The sequence below is a fragment of the Poeciliopsis prolifica genome, unplaced genomic scaffold, assembly GCF_027474105.1.
Source record: "Poeciliopsis prolifica strain line A6 unplaced genomic scaffold, Auburn_PproV2 SCAFFOLD055, whole genome shotgun sequence".
Taxonomy (NCBI): Eukaryota; Metazoa; Chordata; class Actinopteri; order Cyprinodontiformes; family Poeciliidae; genus Poeciliopsis; species Poeciliopsis prolifica.
In genome coordinates this window covers 3,281,604-3,301,195 of record NW_026562430.1, presented here as the reverse complement: position 1 = coordinate 3,301,195, position 19,592 = coordinate 3,281,604, and the positions used below count along the sequence as shown (strand labels likewise).

The following is a 19,592-nucleotide window of genomic DNA, read 5'->3' as shown; positions in this document are numbered from 1 at the left end:
ACTAAGCAGATGTTTGTGCATGTTGGCTGTCTGTTGTCAAAAAGGAACTCAGCAGAACCAAACCCTGAAAAATAAAAATAAATAATTTCCAAAAAAAAAACGACCATTTTTAGTCATTTTTTGATTAGTTCTTTACTTTGTTGTGGCCGTCCGGGAATGGGCCAAGCCACTGATTGTATCTCTGCGTCATGAGGGACATGTCATAAAGAAGAGAAAGTTATATTAATCCAGATGGGAAATGAGATGCTCAAATCTAAAATGTTGTAGGAGGAAACCCGAGGGACACTTTTAGGAATCAAACGCTCATCTTTCACGCTCCACATTTTGACCCAGGAGGTTCGGCGCATGCAGACTCTCACATACTGAAAACTGCATGTTCTCAGAATATCGCATCGCAAAGAGGAAGCAGTTTCTGCAGAAGGTTTTTGGAGATATGGCACATTCAGCCGCAGCATGTACAATCTTAGCTGTTTATTTAAAGAACTGCATCTGCAGATGCTTAAACGGGTTGCAGCGTAAATAACTCACTTTAAGAGAAAACGAGGGTAAAAACTTGTTTCAAACTGGGACATTATGTCAAAAAACAACAATAAGAAACGAATGTTCTCTTTGAGATCTTATTTGCCGAATGTATCAGTAAATTTAATTAAAAGTGTCTTTCTTTAAGTTCTGCAACCACAGTTTTACAGTTTTAAAGTTTTATTGAGCTTAAATCATTTCTAGTTTGGTACAAAGTATTGAACAATAATATCTAATTAATTTGTGGTGCCAATTTGAAAAAATGTTCAGGTCGATGTAACCTGAACATCTCATAATTTAAAGAAGAGTAACTCTAATTGTTTTTGCTTGTTCTCTATGAAAATTATCATTTACAGCTGGATAAAATTTAAATTTTCCATGAACATTTTGAGAAATAATTTGATGTAGTCAGTAAAAAAAAAATCTGAAAAGAAACAATTTATATTTCCTCACTTATTTTCTCACTTCTTGTCATAAAAGAAGAATAAGATCTGGGGAGTTTGTACTATTATTTTATTATTATTTTAACAGGTAAAACGATTGGGAAAGCTTGGGGAAGAAAAAACTTCATTTATGTATTTATATTTGTTCGTTTTTAATCCTTTGAAAGCTCCATTCAAACAGATCTGCGCACCGAAAGCTGAATATTATGGAGGTACTTCCCAGAATGCAAAGGCGTGGCGGCCAGCTAACCAGCTCAAACTTGCACAGCGGCTGTGGGCGTGGCTTCGCCGTGACGTCACCGCCCGCTCTCGGAGCCCCAGTCAATTCATGTCCGCTTCATCACATCGCGTCGCGCCTCTGCCCTGCAGCGGCTCCCCTACGAGCAGCGCAGTCCCAGAGGAATCGAACCACAGCAGGATAACTTGGTTCGTTTTAAGCGGAGGACGTTGGAAACGCGCTGCGGGGATTCACAGGTGAGAAGTTTATCATCCGGCTGCCCACGCGGGTATGACAGTCAGGGACACGCGCCGGGGTTTTTTCGGATGTAAATATTTCCGTGATGTAAATAAAAACGTTAGAGCGCCTTTATAACCCGCTTTGGCACAATGTGGGAAAATGAAATCAACTCAGTTGTCATTTGTAGATTTGACACATCTGTTGGAGATGCAGCTCTAAAAGTTGGAGGAAAATCTTTCTCTTTATTGATTCAGTGACATCTGATGTCCACTTTCTTCAGCAGGAAAAAAGAAAGTGAGTCAGATGTGTGGTTGCAGGGCCACATGATCATGCTAGGAGCTTGGGAGAAAAGCTCACAAACCTAATTTGTTATTTAAATCCCATTTTTTTATGTGAAGTGGAAGAAAAAGAGTAGATTTTTTTCAGTGGTGTGAAAATTTTGATTTGATCGTTTCTTGTTTTAGCATGAAAATAAAATATGCATTTCTGAGAAAATTCCCGTGAAGTTTGTTGCTATAAAATCTGGAAAGCTTGACTGAGTTTGAATCCCTCCGTGAAGCGATGTAATTCGAGCATGGCAGCAGCAGCTGCAGGAATTTACAAGTCTAATGTTCGAGCAACAATTGTTTCAGAAACTAGACGCTTGAATATCTGAGCTTAGTGTAATAGTCCATTTCTCAGGAAATGGGATGACAGTTTACAGTTCAGCTTGTCAGCTGAATCATAAGTCAAATCACAAGAGGAACAACTCCTGGTTTCGCAACTCTACCACTGGAGCAGCACTTGTTGTAAAGTCTGGGTTGTTGAGTCTCAGGGAGAAAAGTAAACAATCTTTACGGATGAGACTTTCAGGTTCTTTGTTTGATGGCAGAAGATAAGCAGGTTTTACAATCCTGGAGCAAAGTCATCTGACATCCGAGCAGAATCAGAGGATCTGATATCCGTAAAACGGTTCTGCAGCCTGAAGGAACTCAAACTGGGTTACATATATAAGTGTAATTTTGAGAATAATTTTCCCAGCATAATAATAATGAGGTTACAATGATTTTTGTTTTGGTTTTATTCCATGTTAGGGTTAAATACATCTCCTCTTTTATGTAAAGTCATGGCAGGTTTAATTCAAGAACAAATATTTGTCTGTGTTCTAAAAACGTCTTTTATTAATTTAGTCAAAACAAGTGTATCCGTAGTCATAAAGATTTTTTGAAAGAAATACTTTATATTTTAAAAGTTGCAGATTTCTTTACGAGGAAATAAAATGTAACAGGACCTGTGCTGATAACCTGATTGGTTTTACTGAACTGAACTCATTTTAATCAAACTTCAAATAAACTGTAAGAAATCTTGAGCCAGCCTATCGGTCTGCACATTGTTCTTCCAAGTGGCCAGAATTTCATAAATTCTCATTCAAAATAATTGTGACTAATATTTGATTACTGGATATTTTTCAAGACATGTTTTAGGTTTGTTTTCTATGCCAAAAGAAAAAGAAACATGTGTTGAACATATCAGGAGAAAAATGAAAGCATCTGCCAGAGGACCTTTTATATCAACATGTTTGTACCATAAATTGGATATTTTGTTGCTTTGATAACTGATGATTTCAGACCAGTCTTAGTTTTTTTGTAATACAATGTATAGTTTTGATTTTATGACTACTTTTCTCCGTAATTCATGATATACAATGTTTTGGTACATTAGTACAAGATTTTTAAGAAGACATGACAGAATATTAACTACCTGCTGGATCAGCTAATGAATTGTTGCTGCGCTCAATCTCTAAACTATTTTTCTCTTTGTCTTAACAGGATGGCTCCAGACAAATACTTAAAGATCCACTTTTAAGCTTCTGCTGAAATTGGAGAAGCAGAAAAAAGCATTAAAGGAAAGAAGAATGGATAATCCTACTTCAGAACCCAAGTACCAGTATACCAAGTGCCACTATAAAGAAGATATAGAGCATAATAATTCCCCAATGATCAGCGGCATCATGTTTGGCTTAGGAGTCTTTGGGAACGTTGCTGCCTTGGTGATCCTGGAAATCCGTCGGCGAAGGGACTCAAAGGTCGATGACAGGCGGCACAGAGGATTGTTTTACATCTTCATCAATTCTCTGGTGTTCACAGACCTGGCTGGAACCTGCCTGACCAGCCCCCTAGTTCAGATTGCCTATGCACTGAACAAGACCTTGGTTGGGATGGATCCTAAGTGTAACAATACTATAAACGTCTCCACTAACGTCTCCCCTAACAGCTGCACAGGCAGTGTGTGTAAGTACTTTGGCAGCAGCATGACCTTCTTCAGCCTGGCCACCATATCGCTCCTCTTCATTACAGCAATGGACAAATGCTTTGCAATAGGACACCCCTACCTGTATAACCGGGTTGTCACCAAGAAATGGGCTTATGTCATAATCTCTGTTATGTTTCTTGTATGTTTCCTATTCTGTTTGCTTCCCTTTGTGGAATTTGGTGCATATGTGCAATACTGCCCTGGCACATGGTGCTTCATTGACATGAACCCAGGCGACATAGAGCACAGGGTCTATGCTAACTTATATGCCACAATTATGCTGGTGTTGGTCCTGTCGATTGTGGCCTGCAACAGTTTCGTGGGATACCAGCTGTTCCAGATGTACCGACGTCGCAACAGGCAAGGCTCGGTGATGAAGAACATGAGATCCAGCAGCGAGCGCAGGGTGTTCGTGGCTCATGAGGTGGAGCACCTGATCCCACTGGTCTTCATGACTATCATCTTCATCATTTGCACATTGCCCATGGTGGTAAGATGACAGCAGACAACACACATCTTGAAATTATCACTTCAAACATCCATCCTAGCAGTAAATGTTGATGTGTAGTTTTCTCAAGGTATTATAAAAATGCTTTGTTTTGGGCTCAGAAGATAATTGTGGTGTCAATATAGGTGATTTGTGTCATCCACCCAATGATAATTAAGCATCATTTTACAATAAACTACTAAATCATAGTACTTCAACAAAGCTTCTGGGAGCTTGGAACTCGAAAAAGTAAGTTGCAAAAGTGCAAAAAAGTTCACAAGTATAAAATGACCTGATAAAGTTTATTTCTCCACTGAGAGCCTGATATGCATCTCAAGAAACTGCTTTCCTGTTATATAGCTTCAGACACGTTTTGTGCTTCCGCTAACTTCATTTTTAAACTCCCGATGGATAGAGAAGTAGGCTAGCCTTGAATATTCTTCTCTCAGTAACAATGTCTACACTGAAGAGTGTTGTCAATGTAACCTAAGGAATGGTGCATGCTTTAAAATGAGAATATATTGGATTTTTAGCTTTCTAAAGACTGATAACTAGCCTTTATGCAACATTTGTAAACTAAGATTGAGTACAATCTTGACCTTTTGATGCAAATTGAGAATAAATTGTGTAGCTCATGAACGTTAAATATAGAAACGCTGAATGACATGAAAAAGCAAACCTTAGAATCATTGTGTTATAATCTAGGATTATCCCCCAAATTAATATCTTCTTATTATGAGATATTCTGGTTCATTAGATGTCAAAGGTTAAGTGAAAATGTCAGAAAAGGTCACATACTCTAAAGTAGACAGAACTATTTTCATTTTCTCATTCTGAGATAAGCAAACAAACTTTGACATTTACTACTGTACGTCTTCTCTCGTATATCTGATCTGATCAATATCGGCTACAAAGTGAAAGACTAAAAAGACTTGCTCTGTTGTTTGGTGTTGTGTCAGTCAAGATCTTGACAGAAGCAGACAGTTTATCGCTTCATTCTGAAGAGTGTTGTCAATGTAATCTGCTGTACTGCACTTCTATTTAATATTGGCCAGAAACAAAGGAACAGCGATGGTGCTGATGCCACAAGTTCAAATTCTAGATTGATACATCTGGCTCCCATAACAAAATACATTCATGTCACATGAGATTTCTACATTTAATGCCTAAATAAAACATGTAGGTGCAAGAAACACAAAGCAAACTTTGTTCTAAAGGAGAACTGTCTTTGCTCCCAGCAGGCTGCAGATCCAGCGGCTGATTACAATTGAAGTTCAGGGGAGTCAGGATGTGATCAGTAATATCATCAGGAAGCTGTTTGGATGGGAACTGTAATGACACGATAAGGGTATCTGGCTTTGAAATTGGAATCATAAATGTCACTAATGTCACATCTGTGATGTGTCTGATAACAACCTGCGAGGGCTCTGCTAAATAACACCGGGTCAACACTGCGTCGATGTAAAAGGAACCAGGTTTGTTTAGTTTGGCTAGCTGACAGAAATGTTATGATGGAGCTTTAATCTATCTGATATAATTTTTCTCAGCAGAGGATTAGCTTTTTACTGCTGTGTGGCAGCAATAAGAAGTTTGCATGCTTTCATCATGGGCCTGGATGTCATTTTTTGGGAGTTTAATTATAAATATTCCATATTTTGGTGGCATTAGGAGACATTTTTGGTGGTTTTTAAATATAAGAATATCAGAAAATAATGATAAATCACCTGAATTAAGCATACAGGCTCTTCAATGTTTGTTAAAATAGCCCTCAGCACGTTTTAGAAGCTTTACAGTATTTAATTGTGACTTTCATTGGCAAAAACGATGAGTCCATTTATTTTTGGTAGGTTATATCTTTTAAGCCAAATCAAACATTTTTTTCTAAAGAATGAGGTCGGGTTTATTTGTGAAACCTTGTTGGAAGTTGTCCAATCTTCAACTTCATGTTGAAGTTGAAGAAAATTGAAGTAATCTTCATTCTTGATCTCAAGCCACCAGCAGATGTTTCAGCAAACTCAAAACAGAACAGTGCCACCGTTATGCCTGACAGTTAATAGAGATCAGATTTTAAACAAGCACAGCCTGTTCTTGTATTAAACTGACTAACAAAATAAATTATAATTTGGAAGTTATCTATGTTTTTTCAACTGAATTAGGACTATTTAGCACCACTGAACCCAAAATGACATCCATTTTATTCAGTCAGTAAAATGGTTTTTGTTCTAATTTGATTTACAGAAATGCAATTATTTGACTAAATTGATTACATTTAATCATTTAATATTTCTCATCCAAAGAAGGCTTTTGGAGAAAAAAACAGTTTTAATAACACTGTATTAATTACATGACACAAACTTGGATTTCTGTAAGTTGAGCAAAAAGTACATGTGAATTGAATATTCCGTCTTCATTGAGCAAAACTCAGTTTCTTCGGCCGCCTCATCAGCAGAGATATCTCTCTTCTCTTCAGAATCCAATAATCATCAACCATCATGACTGCATCCCAAACTAACATGTATCTTAGTTCAGAAAGTTGAGCCGATTGAGCAAAACCAGTGTGATTCTTGGATTCACCACATCAAAATGACCCTAAAACAGCTGAAAATCCTCAAACAATCTTTTGTTTGTTGACCAGTAAACAGCTGTTTAACTGCTTCTCTGAAAGCGCCAACATTCATGGCGATAATGAATGTATGTAAACGTCTGAGCTGTCCTGAACACCAACAGCCAGTTTGATTAAACAGATATAATGAATATCTGAAGCAAGCTTATGATTAGCAGATGCCAGAGCTGACTCTGCGCTTTCTCTAGACTACCTCTAATGGTTTTGGCACAGACAGAGAGGATTGTGGGTGCTGCAATCAATGAGTACCCATAAATGACTCATCACCCAGCCAGCCATTACTCTGTCTCAATGCGACTCCTGAGTAATCTGTATGGAACCACATTGGTTTTTAAGCGACACTTCTGACATGAGATGCAAAATCGATAAGGTTTTCCATGCAGCGTTAGACGCTATGCACTTAAGTGGGGACAGCTGTAATGGACCAAAGTGCCATCTTCTGCATTGTTGTCTCAGCTTTTGCTGGAAACCATCGTCTCTGCAGCCAACGCTAAATTCTGCTTCGAACTTGGTTTTTTAAGTAGCGTTAATATTCCACAGACGGACCACAGGATGGCTGAACCAACTGCTCAAGCTGTGTTCTCAAAGACTCTTTAGTAAAAAACTGTTAAATTTATTTGATCAAGCAAAAAACATTTCACTAACTGTGGAAAAGTCTTCAAACTGATTCATTGTACGTCAAACTACAATACATTTTATTGACTTTTCATTATATCACCACAAAGTGGCACATAAATACAAAGTGGAAGGAAAATTATGTGTTCTTTTTTCCAAATATATTTTTATAAATGATCCAAAAAGTGAAAAGCCCTTCGAAGTCCTCTTTAAAGTTTATCACAAGCAATAGAAAACATGCTCAAGAATAGATTATTGATCCCCAATGGGAAATTGCTTATTTGCTGACAAACTACTCCATCCAAGGTGTAAATATTAGTAAATACAAATATAAATCTATAAATGAGTCCAGAGAAAGACTTTGGTGTATAATCTGATGCGTACAGGCAGGAATGAAGGCGTCTTGGATGAATCTGTTCAACAAGCATTAAAAAGATGGTGCCAGTATTAGTGCTGCTTTAAATTGCCCTTCAGCTCACAAGGGTAACACCCATGTAGGCAAATAGAGGACACAGGGATCAGCTTTCATTGCCTTCTCATCAGGAGGCAAAATAAAACAGATGATCTGGGTATAGAGACGAGATCTATACCTCTCTATACCCAGAGAGGTATAGATTGTAGCAGGACAGAGTCTACAATCGTGTATTATAACAGATTGTCTGCAGTTCAGGATGAACATATGTAAGGATTTCTTGCAAAGATAAATATCTGGACAACTGGGGATTTTGGCAGCTGCAGCTCCAGATGCTTTCCAGTCTGCAGAGGTCATGACCTGCAAAGACTGGTCCAGAGAAAGAAAAGACCAAGAGACAGGACCACAGGGGGCAAGGCTTGGCCAGGTTAGCTAGAGGAGATAATCTGGCCAATGATAGCTGATCGGGTTGCAGAGCGGCTTCAGATAAACTCCTATAAGGGTCCAATAGAAATATGTTGCAACAGAGAGTGAGTCTCAGTTGGTCTGATTAACCTCTGACCTTTCTAACAGGATCCAAACACAGATTTGGACAGCAAGCTCGGAAAAAAGTAGACCTTAATAAAACTAAACCGACTTCAGCTGAGAGATTCTATACATTTTGTGAAGCTTTAGATAACCTGAGTTTAATAATAAGAAACTGAGGTCACAAGTGGGCCCAGAAAAGAGAGGAAAAATAAACAAAAAGCTTCAAGTGACAAGGTTCAGTAAAGCGCAAACAGCAGACATTCCCATCGTGTTTCACTATTTACACACTGATGATTACAAGTTTATACTATGGAGAGCCTTCATGTCTGGTTATTATAATGTCTCGTCATGGAATGATAGTTTCAAGTCATCCCTATAAATCTGATCATATGTTCACAAAACTGTTCCATTAACATGTTTACATTGGTTTCCAAACAGCAGGATGTAGGAAACCTTCACCAAAAGGCGGGTTCAGAACAGTCCAATGCTTTGCTCTTAGCCATTTTTGGGTATTTTTCGCTGTGCTTTGGGTCATTATCCTGTTGGAAGAGCCATAGCCTGCAGTGAATGCCTTGACAGTCTGGGGTTTTATTGTGCCCTGCACAGATTCAAGACGTAAATCAGCCCCAGGATATAACCACGCCTTCTCATGTTTCACAGTAGGGACAGTGTTCTTTTCTTGATTTGCTTTGTTTTTGCATCTGTGCACATAAAGCTCCAGTTTTGTCTCATCTGTCCAAAGGACATTCTCCATTACTTTTGTCCAGGCCTGGTCAGCTGGATGGACTTTCACTGCTCTTGATTCCCAAATCTGAAGCTCAAAAAAATTTTGTTTTGGGTTAATTTAACCTGTTTTCATGATGCAATCCTAATACTGTGTTGCCTAAATAAATTCCCTGTAAGATAAGTTGAAATTTTTGTTGAAAGATTGACAAAATGTGAACAGGTTCAAGGAGGAGACTTATTGGAAAATTATTCTAGAGATCGGGTTTCACACACTTTCTGAATACAAAGAATAGTTCTGCATTTTTCAAGCTTTAAAGCTGACAGACTTCAGTCATGATGAGTGTTTCATAGCTGCCCATGGGTGCACATTTAAACCTACTACAGCAGATGAATAATTTACTAGGAGTCTTACATAAATACTCATGGGGGCTTAAGAAAGTGACACCACAGTCTACACACTGGCTAGACTCCTGGATTATATTGCATTTCTCTTCCAATATGAAGCTGCAGAATGATGGCACGTGTAAATGTGAAGAGCCTGTGGTCATATTTGATTGCATTAATGATTGAAAATGCCAAACAGCAGCACTCCAGACAGAGGAAGAAAGAGACTCGCTCCTGGAGAGGTGGAGAATGAATTAGTATGGCTTCATCAGGACCAGTTCTTCAGCTAGAGCTCAAACTGAAGATGGTGTTCTGTGATCAGCCTCTTCACATTAAAGTCTTTATTACGCTTCCTGTTGGTGCTCAAAGAGCAGAGGAAAATAGTCTCGCAGTGTGAAGCACATTTCATGGCTCAGCCTGGATAAAAAACTGTTTTTGTTTCTCACACATGTCGAGGACTGACAGTAATCAGAGAAATGATACCATGTGGCAATGAAAACTGATCTGAACTCAGGCAAAACAAAAGCATATGGACGTTCTTGTTTTCATAACAGTTTCTGAAATTTACACAGTATTACAGGGGCTTGTAAACTATCAAAGCAGTGGAACCCTTTTATACGCTCCACATTAACAGCTGCTGATGTGCCGCTGTGCAAGACTTAATAGGCATGTTAAGCTGAGGAAAATGCAGCAGTTTAACAGCAGCAAACAGCCAAGCTATTAGCTGTATGTCTGTGCATCATAGATTAAAAATGCAGTGAAAAGCTAAAGATACAAGCAGGACAGAGAAAATAACAGTAAACAGAGGAAAAGGAGAAAATAATAGAGAAATATACTCAGTCCATAAAGCTGCTTTTATAACTATATTGTTCCTTTCTGACCCCCCTGAGATGGACGGTAGTGGCATTTTCTAAACCTGTGAACTAGTCACAGCTTCCATGGATTGTATTGAAAGCTGGTTCCCAACCTTGGGGACATGGCTCCACGGAATTTACTGGTTCTCATTTGGGCTGTTCAAGCTGCTGATTTATTCGACCCAACGGGGGAAAAGCAGAGAAACCTGCAGCTCAATCTTCACACCAGGAACACCAATCAAATGGTTCCTTTTAAAAAGGTCAGATAAGTCCTACTATTCTCAATCATGGAGAACAGGAATGCAAAAGGAAAACCAACATATTGAAGTTAATGAGGGGGGAAAAAATCTGTTTAATTTTAGTTTTGAAGGAGAACATTAAAATGCAATTAAATACATAAATGGTAGAATTACAATCAAATTCATTTTACATCTGTGGATTTTGCAACGTTTTCTGTTTGAATTTTATCAGCATTTACTTTAACCACATGTCAGCTCAATCAGTCGGCGAGAAGTTGAGATTGGAGATTTATAGATTAGATGTCTTCGTTTTGAAAGCATAAACTTGAGTCCACAGTACACGAGTCAAACTGGAGGCCTGTTTGACACGTGTTACCCGCTTCTAGACTCCAAATTACATCCATAAATTCTAGTTTTTCACAAGATTCACACAAAATCAACAAATTTCCACATTTTTTGCTGCAAATTTTTCTCTAAATTAGCCAAAAACATTGGGTTTAACAAGGTAACTGCTGCCTCAGCCTTTCCTGGTGTGAAGTTATAGTCTGAGATCGATACATCGAGTAATAAAAAGTCACATTTAGTGTTATATTTGCAAAAATATTGTACAAAATTTGATCTAAGTAATCATCTTTTAAATTTAAGAAGCACAAATCTTTCACCAAGCACTTCTCCACTAATCCTCTGAAAGTGAAGTTTGTTGTCTGCTAAACCAAAGATAATGTGAAAAATACCAGTAAAGAAAAGTTTGCAATCTTTGTTTTATAGCATCTAATTATTTCATTAAAGGAGTATCTTGTGTGTAAACCGAGTTGGTGGATGTCAGCAGAGGAATGTCAATTTGCTTTAAACATCCGGCTCTTATAAAGCCACAAAACACACAAATGAGAGCTATCTGTTAGTCATTGGCTGGAAACAAACTTTAATATCTTCTTGAACTGAGGACCTACTGTGTGCTCTGTAAACATCCTGTCGCCACCTTACTGTCTGCTTTACAGAGATAAAATCAGAAGGTTTTTGTTTATGTCATTTCAACAACGAATGACAAAGACGTTTTTTATATGACTATTTTGTTGACAAGAAAGCTGAAAAGAGTGACCACTGATAAGAATCCAACTCTTTACCTTCCTGCACATTTGCAGAAAATATTGCTCTCAGTTTCTGCAATAATACAAGGTGGCTGCAGTAGTAAAAACACTTTTCAGGACTTTTTCAAGCCAAAAGCAGTTTTGATTCCTTAAATTACTAATGGGACATGTTGATCACCACGTTTTCAAACCACCAAGAGAAAAGTGGAACTAAAACCACCAGTGATTGCCAAAGTAGACTTTATTTATTGTGCAATAAAAAACTGATTTCAGAAAATTAGCATTAAATTATTTTACAAACAATGAATACAAATTCAACTTTTTGGGGGATTTTATTTGTAAATAATAAACAAAGAATTGAAAACTATTCGCTTTACATTTTGTCACATTAAATCTGGCTAAAACACAAAAAATATAGAGACCACTGCACTGAACCCCACTGAAAACCTCCTGGTTTTTCCACCAAATCCTGATTCCTAAGCTCTTCCTGAGTTAAAACATTAGCATTGTTGTTTTTAAATAACTATGAACTAGTTGGATTTGCATTATTTGAGGTCGTTATTTTTCTGGAGACATTTTGTCAGTAATTCATAGAATAAAAGAACAATGTTCATTTTACTCCAACATACTGTCACGTAGTGAACTGTGGTTTTCAGTCACAACGAAATCAGTACTACGAACAGAAACAAGGAGTATCCATTTTCTCAGTACAAAAATGTTTTCATAGAAATAGTATTTGAGGGAAATGAGTCATTATGGTCATAAGGCTGATTTAACACAAACTTCTCCAATAATCTCACAGATCCGAGTGTTCTACAACTCCGCCGTGTCCGATGATGAGTCCCATGAACAAGACCTGCTGGCCCTCCGGTTCCTCTCCATCAACTCCATCATCGATCCGTGGGTCTTCATCCTGCTCTCCCCCAGCGTGTTGCACTTCTTCTGTTTGTCTGTCTGCAAGACCCGGCTGGGGAAATTCAGAGGCTCTGTGAACGAGTCAATTGGCAACTGCCACGCGCCTGTGGAACTGGCTCGTCCAACCATGTGGACCACTTGTCCTCCCACGGAGGAAACCGTTTGATCACAGCATTGTTGCTTGTGACTCCACGTTTCTATTTATTGGACGAGTACAATCCTGCCTGCCTACATGGCACACACGCTGGAGAAGTTTGATGGGCTGCAATCATTCTCCTGGGTGTTTCCATTTCATTATGGCCGTAATAACATTGGCCAATTAAAGACCACTCCCACTCTGTGGTTTTCAGCGTATTACTGTTGAATCCACAAAGACTTTTCTGAAACTGTCTTGTAAGGTTGCTTCTTCTATTTACTGTCAGTGAATCAATTTACCAGTAAAAGCCAATTTGCTCAGCAGACACTCAGATGTTGCAGCTTTGTCTTTCATGGGTCAAACTAAACTGAAGACACTGAAGTGAAATAAATGCAAAGATAAATATGACCAATCACAGCAGGCGTTGCTCTCAAATTACACAAGTTATAGAGTCTTTGACAAACAGAAAGTAAAGCTTCATTCCTTCCTCTGCTGAGGCAACAAATCCCCACAAAAAGCATCTTCTTCCACACACTTGCAGCAAATGTTGGCACCAAAATGCACCATCTTCCATTATCTTCACCGGCTGGTTTATGTTGGTCTCCCACATAAAATCCCCAGAAAATACGCATTCATCTGAGGACGTAGGGTGAGATTTGAGCAATGACAACAGAAAAAAACTCACAAATAGTTTTTCACATGCCAGTTGGAAAAGTCAAATGCTAGAAAAGCTCAGAGGCTTTTTTGGGTCCCAACTTTCACTCAGGGAATGAGTGAACATTTCTAAACCGTATTCTCTTGCAGTTATTTTGTTTTTACTCACATGTTTATTATGAAGCATAAATATATTTACCAAAACTGTTTTTTTGTGGGTTTCCATTATGGTTTGACTTGAAAAGAAATTCTGTGTTTGAAACAGTGTTGGGGCTGCTGTGGCTCAGGTGATGGCAGGGACGTGGAAGTCGTACTTTCCTCATCCTGAAGTGTCTTGGAGCAAGTTTCTCCAGATTGGCCACCATCTTGCCTGGCAGCTCTACTGGTATTTTTGTGCGTGACTGAATGAGAAACACTGTAAAATGCCTTGTTGAGCCACAGTTAGACAATTTTGTCCTCAAATATTTGTTTAACTGTGTTGCGCTTTTGTTAAGTTGCTGCAAATAACTTCAGCATTATGCTGGAAGAAATATCATTTCTTTTTTGGTGAGGGGTTGTGTGGAGCGTCTCATCTGCAGCATACATTGATTGTATCTCAACCTACCTCACCTTTATTCTTTTATTTAAATAAACATCCTGACAAATGACAAAATATGCCCTCTAATTTAAATACATCACCTATCAGTCGCTTATTTATATGTTGTCTCTGTAAAACAGATTTATTTATTTACTGATAATTGAAACAACAGCTTATTTGTTCCCCACAAAGCTCAAAATTACGAAGTATCTACTATTCTCTCTCTGTGTCTTGCAAAATGATGACATTTTTGAGTTTTTCGCCGATTGTCAAGCTAAAAATCTGTCTTTCCACCAGACATCTTCTTCGTGCATTACTGACTTTCATAATTTTCATCCACATCTTGCTTTAATTTACGATAAATACGAAAGTGTCATTCTAACGCTTTAGGAATTTAAAGGAACATCTTGAAATGGTTTTTGTAAAGTCCTCTTGAAAAGGAAATAAAGACCTTTCTATTTGTTTTGTTTTTTTTAAAAAGAAGAAACCTTGAAATCCTCAAACTGACAGTAAAATTAATCTACCAAGTGGAGAAAAATCATAAAAATGTCAGTTTTCTTTCAAAGCCATGACATTTTTTTCCTGGCATTGACTGCAAATGTCTGGCTGTAAAGACATGGTGGATATTCATAATTACATAAGATGAATTAAAGGGAATACTCTTTATGTTTGCTTTGTGTTTTTATGTGGTAAAATATTTCATATTGCAGAGTCTCACAGTTAACGTCTAAAAGACTTTTACTTATAATCAATGCGTCTCTTCTTTGAAAGTTTAAATAGGATCCCGCGGTTTGGCAAAAAAAATACTCAGCAACACATTTTTTGCGGGCGTTTCTGGCATAAATCTGTCATCAACATGAGCTTGAGTTCCTGATGTTTCTTAAAGCAGGACGATTTAAATTTCAATTACATGCAGACAGTTCTTAACAATGTATGAAAGCAGATTCTGTGAGCTTCAGGGAAATTGGCCTAGTGCTGAAACGTGAGCTTGTTGTATCTGTATAAATAGTTTGTTATTGTTTCTGTTGCTCTATTTTTTTAAATGTTCAGTATTTACCGTCAAAACTTACTGCTTCCTGTCAGCAATATGGAGGGCTTTTGCTATAAACGTCAGTGATTTTGTGAGTGTGTGTGTTTATTTAAGCTTGCAAATATCCATTTAACTTGTGTGTGTGTGGACATATGTGAGCAATTGTAATGTGAATGAAACGTGTCAAACCATAATGCTGGTTGTCTGTACTCTCCAAGTACTGTAAAATGAAAAATTAATGCACTGAGCACACAAGCATGTTCGGATGAGTTTTATGGCTTGTGTAAATAAACATCTCATCTAGAAAATATTCTGTCTAACCTGCTTGGTAACCCGCAATGCACAAGAGGAAACACACACATTTATCCATGTTTTCTTGCTTCTGTAATAGACTCTCAACAATATTGGTCTCTTAACTTCAACCTAATAATGTTTAACCTTACAATTAAGTTTTAATTAGCATCCCAATAAGCGCTGAATTAGTGGAAAGTCCCCCCAAAAATGTAGAAAAACAAGATTTAACGGAGTTTGAAGATGAGTTCCAGATGGGAAGGAAATGCTGGACTGTGTTTCATTTTCCAGTCTTTAACTTTGAGAAATGTTTCCTGATTGTGTTTGAATTCTTTTTTTTAAGACAGTTCCATCTTTGAATAAAAATTAAACAACCATTTGCTGTTTTTTTGCTTCATGAAGGAAACCTTGTGGCAGCGATTTTTTACAGTGCATAAGAGAAGAAGGAAAATGAAAATCTGAAAAGTGTGGCGTCGGTTTCTATTTAAGCACCTTTACTCAAACACAAACAGAAAACAACACAATAAACTTCCTTTAAAAAATTCACTAAATTGTTTGTTTGTATTTTATTTTGAAAGGGGAGGAAGCATGAATTTTATTAGCATGTTTCTCGTGAAACTTTTATCCATATTCAGCTTTTCCTATATGATCTCATCTTTTGCCACAGCTCAGTTTAACAAGTTTTACTCCAGGGTTTCAGACAATAAATGTCAGCGATATGCCGGTCTCTTAAACCCCTTTGTTTAAAGACCTTCTGTCGTTTATTGCAGCCGCCTGTCTGGCTGTAATAAGCAGAAAGTCTCTTGGCATCAGAAACTGCAGACGGGCTTTTGTGTTGTTATGAAAACTATTCCCAAAGAAAAGAAAAACCGTACAAGTAAACAAAGCAACAAAGCAGTAGTGGAGATGTTCCTATTTTAATAATTTGAGTTCACCTTGAGGGCACTAGTGAAAGCTGAATCTTTACAACCTGTCCATTATTATGCAACTGAGACTTTCTGTGAGAATTCAATGACTCATCTTACTGCCACTATAAAACAACAATAGGTAGCCTGCAGAATGGAACATTATAAATGACAGACATCCTCACAATCACTTAAATAAACTGATAATCATTTTAGCACAATTGGATTATAATAGGATTATAAATGTACATTTAAAGGGGCTGTATTAAACACATAGTATCATTTTATTATTGCATAATCAGTAATTGCATAATTGTTAAAAAAATTTCAATTTTCAAGATATTTCAAATATGACTTGAAAGAAACTTTACTTTGTAATTTTACACCTTGAAATTGTGCCTCTGTCTCTTTAAGAAAGTCCTGCTCTTTCTGAAACTCCGTCTTCAGGAAGTCATCACAACATGGCTCCTTTATTAACCCTTTAACAACATTTTTATCAAAGTTTCACTGAGAAGTATCTCCTATAATGAATACACAGTTCTACCAGGTGTTTGCTAATTGCTGCTGGCTAGTCTGAAGGAACTTAGGGGGAAGTAAGGGTGCTCTGTGAGGCAGAAGCTCGCAAGCTTAGAAACTGTGGCTCAGAGGAGGAGTTGCACCTCGAAGGCGGAGCTAAGTCCACCCAGGCGTTTTGTTTGCCATGGAGATAAAAGTATTTCTCAAGCATGAAGAAATTAAGACAGGAATCCAGGTAAGTTTGAGATGGTTTTGATTGTGTTTACCATTTAAAAATATTTAATTCATGCATCTTTTATAATTTTTAATTACGTCTAATTAGGTGTTTAGTATTTGTGAACATACCTATTTGAAATTTTTATGCACAGAAATTTCTTTGAAGAAGATAATAATAAAAAAAAATACTACCTTTTTGGAAAAAGATGGTTTAGACAAAAAATCTCTTTTGGGAAAAAATGACTGGCCATTATTTTAGTAAGGAGACAATATGTAAAATATTTGAAAGCTTAGAAAGCAGCAGTAAGTTGGTGTAATGCTTATTCATACACTATTGACTGGCATTGCAAAAAACCAAATCCGAGGGGATTGATTGGCAAAACCTCCAAGTGCGGATAGAAGGAAGACTTTGCAATAGTGCAAAGATGGATTCCATTACGTGTACAAAAGCAGATTAAAGTATATTTGGTGTTTGAACTATTGAAATAGGCTAGCATAAGCATTTTAGAGGGAAACTAAAGTATTTACCAATTATTTTAGAATCCTTGTTTCTCTAATTTTGTATATTCAAGTAACATTAGCAAAATATTACATTACTTCAGCTGAAATTGAGAGCATGTCTGTTGATAGAGGATCACTGAAAGGACCTCAGAAAACAAAACTCTCTTTCTATTAAGGGCTTAGAGGTGCGGTTTTCTATTTCTTTTGTTCGTGGAACCACGACCTACATTCAGTTCCCAGTAACAGTAGCACAAAGATATTTTCACACCTAAGAAGAGTCAAAAACGTCATGCACTACATGAGCAAACGATAACCGCCTTCTTTGTGAGCTGGACTGCATGCTGCACTTGCTAAAGTATTCTCCACGTTTTTCAACTAAATGCATCTGAGAATTTTATAGGGATTTCTTCTTCATAAATTAACACAAAGTAGCAGAAAATTATAAAGTGAAAGGAAAATGATTCATGGTGTTTAAAACTTTAAATAAGCAATAATCATTAGGAATATGAAATATTTCCCTTAATTTTTCTGGTTGTCTTTTATGATTACAGATTGATCTTGTCACTATTGGTAAACATATTGCAGGATGTAGTAGCTGGAAATAAATGTTTTTAATACATTTATAGCTGAAATGTTGATATTGGTTAAATTTTATGAGCACAAATGTCATTTCCCCCACATGTAATTTACTTTAACTGCTTTCTAATAATTACAACGTCCCATTGATAAACATTTAGCATCTTAAATGACAGACCAGACATTTGGAACGGGGAAGCCTAACTCAGTTTATCCACATTATTGATTAGATGATCAATTAACCCTGCCAGGTTAATTACATAATGAAATTTTGATTAGGTCAAGGGAAGGGAAGCAGGATGAAAGGACCTCACATGTGTGTTGAAAATATTCATCCACTATAATACATTTGAGAAGGTGAGGAGTCATACCAGCAGATATCTTGACGCTAGATTTGTAGTGAACCAAAACCCAAGCAGAGACAGAGCTGGGAGTGAACGCAATCTAACAGAATCACAGGATGACTGGCAGTAAATGGCACACAAATGAGCGGGAAATGACGGCAATTAAAACGAAATCTGATGTGCAACCTTTCCACAGCCCAGATTAAGGGGAAGGAAAATTAGGTTTTCCCTCAAATGTAGAGTCACCAACGACTGACTTAGGTTGTGGTTTATTAGGTTCAGCAGAAAACAGATGTTTATATCCACTGTATAAAAATATATTTATTCCCCTCACTGTCCTGTTTTAGTACAAATGTATTTCTTTAAGTCATGAATCATTTCAGTGGAATTAGTTGGGTGTTTTTCTGCAGTTGAGGTTGATGTTCTGGTATGTAAAACTTCAACCTAAAAGGGTGTACTTTCTTCCTATGACTGTGAAATCACATTTCCAGATTAGAAAATATTTTCTTTAGTCACTGAGAAAGTCCAATCTTCTCCTGTGAACATTCATAACTTGATCTGCTTCTGAACACAGAAGCAGATAAAACAAACATTGTGACAAAGTATAAGTCACAATGTAACATTAATTAAAAGTTGATTAACCAGTTTACAAGTTAATCCCTCAAAAAAGGAATATCTTCACACGAGGGAGCTTGTTTTTGTTTGATTTTCATTAGACGAGTCTTGTCTCTTTCTCAGAGGTCTATATAATGAGTGCAAAATGAATAATGTGATTAAAATTACAACAAAACAAATAGATTGAGTTGAAGGTGGAAAAGAGCAATGCTAAAAACGTCTGAGTATCAAGTAAAAACGTTCTAATTTTACATATGTAAAGAGTAACTGTTGTCTTCCACCATTAGGCACAACATTAAAACAACATCTCACTCTTACCTATTAAAAATAAGAAAATACAAGTCACATTGTACTGTTCAGTTATTTTCAAGTTATACAATGGTAATTACACAATAATGCAAGGACACAATCTCAAAGAGCAACAAACTAAGTTCTGATGAAGACTTAACACTGGAACTAGAAGACAAAGTAAATAAACAAAACAACAAATAAAATGAGTTATAGAGTCCTTGTAAACAACATTGTTCAGAAAATGGATAGCTGAGCACAAAACACTAAACTGAAGACTTTTCTCATCCAGATTTTGGTAGCAAGAGACAAAAGAGAAAAACAACAAATTATGCAAATCTTTACATATTACACTAAATAA

General features: G+C 37.1%; 2 protein-coding genes across 2 annotated transcripts in view; one reads left to right on the top strand and one right to left on the bottom strand.

The window, feature by feature from the left end:
- The window catches only part of nid2a (nidogen 2a (osteonidogen)), a 78,258-nt gene that overhangs the window by 49,546 nt on the left and 9,120 nt on the right, over positions 1-19,592 (bottom strand).
- Positions 1,313-15,785, top strand: ptger2a (prostaglandin E receptor 2a (subtype EP2)). The gene is made up of 3 exons (XM_055059568.1): positions 1,313-1,436; positions 3,228-4,201; positions 12,470-15,785. Exons 2-3 carry the CDS (start codon positions 3,314-3,316, stop codon positions 12,746-12,748), a joined length of 1,167 nt encoding a protein of 388 aa, XP_054915543.1. The 5' UTR covers positions 1,313-1,436; positions 3,228-3,313; the 3' UTR covers positions 12,749-15,785.

Excerpts from the sequence above, each read along its gene's own strand:
- ptger2a (XM_055059568.1), top strand. The coding sequence starts at position 3,314 with ATGGATAATCCTACTTCAGAACCCAAGTACCAGTATACCAAGTGCCAC. Across the intron at positions 4,202-12,469 it reads TTTGCACATTGCCCATGGTG|ATCCGAGTGTTCTACAACTC; the intron begins GTAAGATGACAG and ends ATAATCTCACAG.